Source organism: Brachycentrus maculatus, unplaced genomic scaffold, assembly GCF_059751285.1.
Source record: "Brachycentrus maculatus isolate JH-2025_06_01 unplaced genomic scaffold, ASM5975128v1 h1tg000543l, whole genome shotgun sequence".
Classification (NCBI taxonomy): Eukaryota; Metazoa; Arthropoda; class Insecta; order Trichoptera; family Brachycentridae; genus Brachycentrus; species Brachycentrus maculatus.
Window position 1 is genome coordinate 855,174 of NW_028281287.1, and position 11,112 is coordinate 866,285.

The 11,112-nt window shown below is 33.7% G+C and overlaps 1 protein-coding gene across 1 annotated transcript; it reads left to right on the plus strand.

Moving 5' to 3' along the window:
• The first annotated feature begins 2,260 nt into the window (after positions 1–2,260).
• LOC148301561 (protein CFDP2-like) lies at positions 2,261–10,850 on the plus strand. Its single transcript, XM_088273074.1, has 3 exons — positions 2,261–2,314; positions 6,427–7,293; positions 10,842–10,850. Exons 1-3 carry the CDS (start codon positions 2,261–2,263, stop codon positions 10,848–10,850), a joined length of 930 nt encoding a protein of 309 aa, XP_088129200.1.
• The last annotated feature ends 262 nt before the right edge of the window (positions 10,851–11,112 follow it).

Sequence of the window (11,112 nt, forward strand, 5' to 3'; positions counted from 1 at the left end):
GCGTTGTTTCAACTTCTGTGCGACGTCCCTGGATGACGCGTCAGCCATTTTAATTTTTCTCAAACCTGAAATAAATCTCTTTGGATGTGATCACATCACGATATCAACACGCTCCATCATCTATGTTAAGATATCTATAAAAACGTGATACTAATTAGGGTTCAAACCACAATTCACAAATCGCTCACTCCTTTCAAGAACGTCATAAATCAAAAATCGACAATTTTCAGTTGTGCATGTTTTCGGAATGCCAAGAAAATATACTATATCCCAGCAAAAAAGGCATATTTTTAACATAATATTTACCTGCTACAGGGCAGAAAGTGTTGTTTTTGCATTTTGAATATACTTTATAAATATATATTTTTTAAAAATATACTTAATATTATTTAGGTGGAGAAAAAACCTTCAGGTTTTACCTAAAAAGATCTGTTGCACAGTAAAAAGTTCAATAAGTGGCTTGATATTTATTTTTAAAACATTGTATTATATTTTTAAACTTTAAAAACGTTCTCCTGAAAAATCAAGTTTTTGATATATGACGTTGTTGAAAGGAGTGAGTGAAATATAGATTTAAAATAGAGGATTATTTGCATTATAATCAATTGTTTTGTTAACACTCTACTTATTTAATTATTTATTTATTCACACTAACGCCCAGAGGGCTTTTACAAGTAAATATTCAAGATACAAAAAAATATAAAGTTGTTATAAGTATAAGTTACAAAAAAATATAGAGTAATTAAAAGTATAGGACAAGAACATTTTTGTTTAAAATTATTCATAATTCATCATTCTCATTCAATTTTTTTTTTATAAATGTCAGACCGTAACAATGTTATTTTAATGACCTGATTATGGGATAATTATTTCAAAATCGGTTGTAACGAATTAGTGCTAATTAAAGTAGTATTACTCAAAGAATGATGAATGATAAGGAGAGTGTAAAGGATACAATGCTTTTAATTTACAAAATAAATTGCTTTCCTTACTAAATTTAATAAAATTAAGTAAGAAAACTATTTGATCTGATCAATTTATACAAAATTTTAAATAATATTTTAGACTGTCCTTTGTTATTGTAAAGCCCTGTAAATTTTCCCCAAATTTCCATTTTCATTTTCATCTATGTTTGAGATATCAATAAAAAAATCTCAAAAAAACATTGATTTGACATTTTCTTTGAGGTGCATATTATGTTGAGATGTTAAAATGTAATTAAAAGTACTTGACATATCGCTCACTCCTTTCAAGAACGTCATAAATAAAAAAAACATGATTTTTTAGGAGAGCGTTTTTAAAGTTTGAAAATATAATGCAATGTTTTAAAAATAAATATCAAGCCACTTATTAAACTTTTTAATGTGCCACAGATCCTATGAGGTAAAACCTGAAGGTTTATTCCCCATTTGAAAAATATTTAGTTTATTTAAAAAAATAATTAAACACTACCTTTTCTTCAAAATGCAAAAACAACACTTTCTGCCCTGTAGCGGGTAAATATTAAGTTAAAAGTATGCCACTTTTGCTGGGTTATAGTACATTTTTTGGGCATTCCGAAAATATAAACAAATAAAAATTGTCGATTTTTGATTTATGACGTTCTTGAAAGGAGTGAGCGATATATAAAATAAAACCCATTCGGGGATTCAAAATAAATGATCTGAAAAAGTACTTTATGGAAAGATATATATGTAGTGATTAGTCATATTTTCTTATTTCGTTTTTATCATTTCATGTTTTTTTTTATTCTTTCTCATTTGTTATATTTTCCCATTTTTTTATATTTTCTCGTTTGTTTATTTAAAATATGCTTCTTACCTTATGTTTTTCTCATTTATTTCTTTTAAATATGCTTCTTTTGCCTATTTATTATACATGTTTATTGTTTTTATATTTATTAGTATTAGTTATTTAAAATAAAATATTTTAAACTTTATTATTATTTGTGTTCCAGTCCTTATTAACCTTAATCCATGTCCCAAAATGAGAATTCGAAATTACTAATCGGGAATATTATATGTAAGAGCATATGTGACTTATGTATGTAATATGTTTTAAAATAAAATGTTTTACTTACTAAATACCACTATTTTTTAAAATCTACCACAAAGTGACTGCCGAATCAATTAATGAAAGTACTCAACCAAACCTGGTTAGCAATTCATTCTGCCGTTTTCCAACACCCTTAAAGCATTCCGTTTGTTCGCACGTCTCATACATTCCGTGCATTCCCGCCACAAAGCGAGACTGGGAGAAAATGGCGCGCGTTTATATCGGCCCACCCATTGGAGGAAATTGCGAATACGAAAAGGTTTATCCTTTTTCGATTTTCCCTTTTATCGGAGTGCTCGAGACTGAAGCTTTTGTTCGGAACACATACGAACGCGCTGTAAATTGTGGTTCGCCAATGGAAAAGATCACATTCGTTTGAAATCGAATTTCAAAAGTGGAATTGAAGGTTGTTGCGTTGAATTTGTTTTCGGTCAAATGGAAAACCGAGGGTACCTACTTACAAATCTAAGTTTTTCCGCTTATTTATAGTTATTTTATTGAAATTTTATATTAATATTTAAATATTTTATTATAACTAAACTAACTAACCATCACGCCGCTTCCCCGCAGGGGTAGGCAGAGAGAATAGAGTGCCACACCACTCTGTCCTTGCAAACATTCTTCGCCTCTTCCACGTTCATGCATCTCCTCATACATACCGCCGATTGTTACGACTCCTAACCTGACCACTTTCAAGTATTTGGCATACCTGATCGTGCCATGTTTTTCTCGGTCTTATTATAATATTGAAATAACTATTTTATATTTTTTATATTGATATCTTAACAAAGACAAAGAAGAATATGGATTTTTTATTTATTATTATTTAATTTTTACTTGGTGTATATCACTTTTTCTTAAATGTATTGTGACACGTGATTCGATGTATTCTGCATCAGTAGAATATGGAAGTCTAGATATTTACAGGGCTGACGATCTATCTTGGGCTGGTTTAAGTGAACCGTGATCTTAACCCATATGATTCACACATAGACATCAACAAATACAGCCGCCAATAATTTAGCAATGTTACCAATATTAAAATAACTCCATCGTTTCTGTGACGTTATTCATTGCCAGCTTACGAAAACAACGTATTTACGCAGGCGAATTTATCACAAGAAAATAATGAATGAAAATATTGATTATATCGGCTGTCATAAACACAAAACAATCCTTTATAGGTTGAGTATGTTAAATTAGATATTCCTCCCGTCTGACAAAGGTCCATTATATAATATTTACCTACACTTTGCGCTCATCTTACAAATTTCGCTTGCTAGTTATCATAAAATATAATATTAGTTTTTGTTAAGCGTACACCTTCTACAACACAGGGCCTCTAACATACAGCACATAACATCACAGAGAATGGCAATTGCCGGCATGTTCGTATTACAGAGCTGTCAACTCTGCGCGCGTTTGTATTCCCCGCGAGGGACTCGTTACGTTGGCAGCTCTGCGGTCGCCATTTTGTTGAAGCAATTTAATAAAATGGCCACCGTGCGCAGATGCAAAAACACGCCCAGATTTCAGGCGATTTACTTTAATTTATTAACGTTTTAATGCCATGCCACTCGTATTATTTTTGCGAAATAGTGATTGGGTAGGTACCTATCTGTTTCTGGAATTGTTACCTAGAATTAATGATATAGTAGCATTCGGAAACATCAAATCCGTTTTAGTTCGTTCGGGATAAAATTAACTGACTAACCATTACGCCGTTTCCCCGCAGGGATAGGCAGAGAGATTAGAACACCAGACTACTCTGTCATTGCAAATATTCCTCGCCTCTTCGACATTATTACTCCTGACTTAACCACTTTCAAGTATTTGAATTACTAGATCATGGTAAGTTTTCCTTGGTCTTTCTCTACTTCTATTGCCAACCACACTCGTCTTATATTTTAATACTTTTAAAAAATATATCATTTCAACGGAACACCAATCTGTTTTTGCAAACAATCTTCGCCTCTTCCATATTCATGCATCTCCTTTAGATATCTGCCGATTATTTCTACTGCTTACTTAACCACTTGAATGTCTGAGTGTTTACATTGCATACCACCTGTCAATGGCTGGTGTAAGTAATCACGCCAAACGAGTGTAGCATTCACCATTATACACATGATTAAGAAACACACCACAAAAAAAATTTGGAACTCAAATATATGTGATATAATTTATACGTTGCTTCATGTGTAAGTTTGCGGCAGTATCCATAGTAGATTTGAGTAAGCTTTTTATTTTAAGAGAGACTCTTTTAAATGTACGCAAAATTCCATCTGATTACCCAAAACTATTTAACATACTGGGAGACGCCTGAAAACGTGATAAAAAAATTTAAGCAGCTTATAATTTGACCACTTATTTTATATATTTTGGGTGTGTTCAAATTTTTGTTTGTAAATCTGAGTTTCTTCACTTAGTAGTTATTTTTAAAATTTGATATCTTAACATAAATTATATTCTTCTTTATCTATGTTGAGATGTAAAAATAATTCAGATTCGTCAACGCGTGTTTGGACACACACAAAATGTTGCGAAAAAAAAAGTACTTATGAATGTGTAGTACAAACATAAATATGAATAAATACTTAAATTTAGTACCAAATATTCGAAACAGTAAGTTTTGTAATGTATCTACTAAAACAATAAACGAAAGGGCTAAGTAATCGAAATAATAATAGCCGGCACCTACCCAAATCCGATTATTTATTTCGTATGGCAACCGTAATACTCTGTTGGCGGGAAACGCTGGGGTTGCCACGTTTAGGGCAATATTTTACCCGGTTTAATGTGGAGGATCTTCCCGCCGAGACCTCTCGCTTTATACTCTGCAAATTTAAACACCCGACGAAAAGCGCAATTGAAAGGCTCTTTTAAAATGTTTGTTTATTTATTTTTCATCGTATACATATTTATAAACGAATAAATAAAATGAATTGAAAAATATTTCAAATATCGCTCACTACTTTCAACAACTTTTAAGGATATCGTTTTTAAAGTTTAAAAAAAATGTATTTAAAATAAATATCAAGCCAGTTATTGAACTTTTTACAGTGCAAAATATCTTTTTAGGTTAAACCTGAATGTTTTTTCTCCATTTGAAAAATATTTAGTATATTTAAACAATATCAAACAAAAAAATAATTAAACAATACCTTTTCTTCAAAATGCAAAAAACAACACTTTCCGCCCTGTAGCGGGTAAATATAAAGCTAAAAATATGCCGTTTTAGCTGGGATATCGTACATTTTCTGAGCATTCCAAAAACACGCACAACTGAAAATTAACGAGTTTTTATATATTACTTTGTTGAAAGGAGTGAGCGATATGTTATTACTTTTTTTTAATGGCAAGTACACAGTTTTCAATATTTGCCATATATTTATTATTTTTCGTCATTCGTACCTTCTAGATATTAAAACCGTCGTAACTTTCGTAATATTAAAAAAAAATGTGTTTTTTCTTAAAATCTATTGTTACACGTGTTTCGATGCATTCAGCATCGTATTCAAACACCGTATTTGACTGCATCGAATGTGTCACAATGGATTTTAAGAAATAGTGGTATATACCAAATAAAATATATTAAATTTAAAATTGATAGATTTTACCAAAACTGCCTAAGAAATCATTAAAATCATTTTCAACACCTTAATATTAATTTCTAATGTGTTCATTTTTATTTTCATAAAAAATCGAATTTCCACACATTTGTCAAAGTGTTCGCATTTTAATGAAATCATTCTACGTTCATCCTACTTTCACCAATTTGATATTTTGCTTTATATATCAGTGTTGGCACTAGCACTCCATTGTGCCTGTTTAGCTTCATTGATAATTTTTTAAATTTAAATTCACTGTATTTAAAGCACCGTGTATTATATTTTAGGTATTCACTATTCTCTTTTCAATTTTACCATTCCCTATAAATATATTATAATTTTATTGTTTTTGTCGATGTTTTACCGCAATTTCAATGCATTCATTTAATAAATGTATTTGAAGTATTAATGATAAATTCCACATATGCATGTCCTGTGCATGAGCATAAAATACTAAATAATATAAACCATGGCATTAAGCATTTTGTTATAATTTTACAACAAAAAAAATATGGAATTCCAAAAAAAATAAAAACTTACAAATATAAAATATTATAGTAAAATAAGTGGAAAAAAGTTTCAAATAAAGAATTTAAAAAATAAGTAACAGTACTGCATAAATATGTAAATTAATGTGCTGGTTTCAAACAATTGATTCGTGAATTATAAAAAAAAATACTTTTGTTTGGGTAAAAAAAAAGATATGTAGTAAAAGATGTCTAATGATAAAGATATAGAATTTAAAGTAATCTTGAATTAGGCTCACCACCCACTATGCAGCGTCTCTCGCGGGGGTGCAAAGAGGAGGATGGAATGCCGCATAGGCGCTTGGAATATCCGAGGAGGAATGGATAAGAAGATGAATGAGTTGTGCGAAAGTATGAAGAGCAAAGCTCTAGACATTGTGTGTGTAAGCGAATGCATGAAAAGGGGAAGTGGTACGTTGGAGCATAATGACACGCTTGTTCTGTGGTCTGGAGTACAGGACACAGAGCGGGCGAGTCAGGGCGTCGCGGCGCTACTATCCCCGAGAATGGTAGAGTGTATGAAAGAATACAAATGTATAAGTGCCAGGCTCATGTGGATCTCCTTCAAGATTGGAGTCACGAGTATCCTTATCGTAATAGGGTATGCTCCTGTGAACTCATCTTCTGAGGATGTGAAACGAGAGTTCTGGGAGAGTGTAAGAGAAGTGCTGACAAATAGAAGATCGAATGAAAGAGTGATTCTAGCAGGTGATTTTAACGGATGGGTAGGCACTCGGAGGGATGGCTTCGAATCAGCCTTAGGTATGTTTGGTGATAACAGAACGAATGGTAATGGGAATAGTCTGCTCGAGTTGTGTCTGGAATGGAACCTCTTTATTTCGAATACTTTTTTCGATCATAAGGGGATCCATCAGTATACGTGGGAGAGAGGGAATGAAAGGACCATAATCGATTATGTTGTTGTTGACTCGAGATTGAGGAGAAATACAATCGATACGAGAGTATTTAGAGGGGCTGAAATGGAGTCGGACCATTTCCTCGTCGTATCGAGAGTAATTCTGTTCCGTGGATGGCGGTCCAGGAACAAAACTGTTCCGGTTTCATCTAGAGTCAAAGTTGAAAAACTACAAGTCGAGAATGTAAGTAAGTCGTATGAAAGGGAAGTGAATGAAAGATTGAATGTAAGGAATATGGATATGAATGTAGACGATACCTGGGAGCACATCAAATCGTGTATGTATGAGTCAGCAAAGAGTGTATGTGGAGTTGCGATCCAAGGTAGAAAAAAAGGAGATGCATGGTGGGATGAGGGCATGAAAGGACTTGTCTCTGAGAAGAAGAATGCTTGGCTAAATATGTTAGCAGTTAACGATGTTAAGAGTGAACTTTTTAAAATAATGAAAGATCGGTATAAAGAATGTAAGAGAAAAGTGAAAATGGGAGTAAAAGAACGGAAAGATCGTCTAAAGAGAGAAGAAGGTATGAAAATGTCAACCCACTTTCAAGAAAACATTAAGCTTTTCTGGAAAGAGGTAAAGAACGCAAAAAATGAGACTGAAAATGGAGGTATGAAAGTTATCAAATCAAATGATGGTAAAATATTGACGAATGAAAGTGAAGTGAAAGAAAGATGGAAAGAATACTTTATGGATATTTATGAAAGTAACGGCAATGTCTCCACCGAGACACCCATAGAGGCAAGGGTGAGTGAGGGTATGGTATGTGAGATAAGTATGTCAGAAATAACGAATGCCTTAAAATTAATGAGGAACGGTAAGGCTGTTGGGTATGATAATATTGCTATAGAGTTTGTAAAATGTGGTGGACTGACCACCCTCACATGGATTCACAGACTATTTAACCTGTGTCTTGAGGAAGGATACACACCTCTGGATTGGAGACGGGCAGTAATCATGCCTCTATTCAAGGGAAAGGGATCTCGCGCAGAGTGTGGGAATTATAGGGCGATAAGCCTGCTAAGCTCTGTCGGTAAACTCTATAGTAAGATTATAATTGAAAAAGTTAGAATGGTGACGAAAGAACGGATTTGGGATGTGCAAGGTGCTTTTATGAGTGGAAGAGGTTGCACAGATCAAATTTTTGCACTACGAATGCTGACGGAAAAGTTTTTGGCTAAAAATCAGAAACTCTTCTGTGCTTTCGTGGATCTGCAGAAAGCGTATGATAAGGTTGATAGGATAAAATTATGGAGCGTGCTGGAAAAATATGGAGTAGACAATAAACTTATACAAGCAGTTGCTTCCCTCTACGAGGGCAGCACAGCTAGTATAAGAGTGAATGGGGACATTACATCATGGTTTGCAATATCCAAAGGCGTAAAGCAGGGATGTGTAATGTCACCATGGTTGTTTAATCTCTATATGGACCATTGTATGAAAGAGATTGAAAGTATGGGAGTCGGAGCGAAAATGATGAATATAACTGTTAGTTGCTTGCTGTATGCGGATGACGCCGTACTGCTAGCGAGCAGCGCGGAGGACTTGCAACTAATAGTGTCAAGAATGTACGATGTATGTATGGAAAATGATCTGGCAATGAATGAAGGAAAGTCAAAGGTCATGGTGTTTGAAAGAGAGAAAGATTTGACAGAATGTAAGATTATCGTGCACAATGAATCCCTAGAACAGGTGCAAGAATTTTTATATCTAGGAAGCATGTTCACAAGGGATGGAAAAGTGGATAAGGATATTGAGAGAAGAGTGAATGCAGGGAATAGAATAAATGGTGCTTTTAACAGAGTGATTGGGAATAAGAATATGTCCATGGAAGCCAAGCTAGCGGTTCACAACGGCGTGCTAGTACCGACACTAATGTATGGAAGCGAAACATGGAACTGGCAAAGGAAGGATGAAAGCAGAGTGAATGCTGTTGAAATGCGCTCCCTCAGACGAATGTGTGGAAAATCATTGTATGACAGAATTAAAAACGATGATATAAGAAAGGAATGTAAGGCTGAACGAGGAATAATTGAAAAGATTAGAAAGAGCTCTTTGCGGTGGTATGGACATGTGGAGCGAATGGATAGCGAGAGAATGACTAAGAAAATATATGTGGCGAATGTGAGAGGGAAAACAGAACGTGGACGACCGAAAAAGACTTGGCACGATCAGATCAATCAGAACCTAAAATCTGGCGGTGTCAAAAGTCTGCGTAATCGGAGGGCATGTATGACTAGATGTATGGATGTGAAGGAGGCTAGGAGTGTATGTCAGGACAGAAGAGTGTGGCGTTCCATCCTCTCTGCCTACCCCTGCGGGGAAACGGCGTGATGGTAGTAGTAGTAGTAGTAGTTGAATTTATTATGTTTGACTTTTTATCATTAGAATCCTAACTGTCCATCAAACCTCCTCCCTTAGTTTTTCCCTCTACCTCCTTCCCTAAACTCCCTTTTTCCTTTGCCTCCCTATTATCATCAATTTGTAATTTATGTTTTTTCAAATGTTGAAGTACTATCTATCCTCTGATTGCAAACAGCTGTATATGGTATTAAACGTTTTGACCAATATCACTAGTCTGTTTTTGGTTGGTTGAAGATATTGCTTTTAAGCAATAAGCCCTTTAATGTACTTATTTATTTTCTGTACATGAAGTTTAAATAAATCAAATAATTAAATGTAATCAAAAATTTAGTGTAGAGTACCTTTCTTTGTGAACACCACGACTTGACTACAATTCGCTGCGGAACTATATTCGCGGAATTGTTTTACTTTTCTCCCCACGTTATCATATAAAATATGTTTACGACGCGAAAAGGTATTATAGAGCAAATGAAAAGTTGAGCTCTGGAGGCAATTCCACCAAACATTTCCCGCCAAACCAGAGACTAGAGACGGAGGACATTTATGTTGGAGCTCTTTCATGCCTGAAAAAAAAAATCGTCTTGAAATACAGAACGAAACCATAAAGTTTATTTTATTAATAGCAACTTAAAGAAGAAAAATACCTGAAGATCATTATCAATAATTATGCCTTTAATTTTTTTGTACATTAACATTATTGATAACATTGTGGTATGGTAATAAAACACTCTCCTTATCATTCATTGAATAAGTGTTTTTAAAAGAGGTATTACACAAAGTTGACAATGAATGATAAGGAGAGTGTTTTATCAAATTTCTAATATTATTTTTTATAAGAAAACATGTGTTTTTTTTTGCAGGTGTGCATTAAAATGGGAATAGTATTTGTTTGAAAGAGATGAGCTAGAAAAAGTACTTGTTTTTTTTAACAATTGTCCCTTAGATGGCAATTAAAATATATAATAAAAAGTCTTTGTTTGACAATGTGTTTTATCGAAAATTCTTCTTACCCTTATCCGTACAACATGGCGCATAGGGCACTGCGCCTTATCTTGATCTTTACTTTCATTGAAGCAAGGTAATCACTCCTGTGCTTCAGTAACCAGTCCAGGGTTAAATCAAATAAATATTAGAGTGTAAAATCGTCAAAATTTATCTACACTCCTCCAAAGGAATTGAATCTGGGACCTCCAGCACGGTAGCTAAACACGCTAACCATTACACTACGGAGGTGGCAAAAAATATAGTGACTCAAATTTATTAACGTTTTAATGCTAAAAGCCACGTATAATTTATGCAAAATTGTAGTTGGGTGGGTACCAACCTAGATTTTGAACCGACTTAATCGGTATGATATCATGTTTCAGGTGGATTAGAATAATCAGGTCATTGATTTAATTTCATTTACACAGATACGTACATATTTCAGGTTTTTCACTTCAAAAAAATCGAATTTGAATTACATTTCCAATATTGCACAAAATTTCATTGAAATGCTAATTTGTCCTGTTTACTGTATTCTATCGAAATCTTAATTAAAGTTGCGATAAAACGTGACCAATCCTGTGTGAAACCAATAGGACATCATTAAATCGCACCAAAACGTAACAATTTTACAAGCTGGAATTCCTGATTACT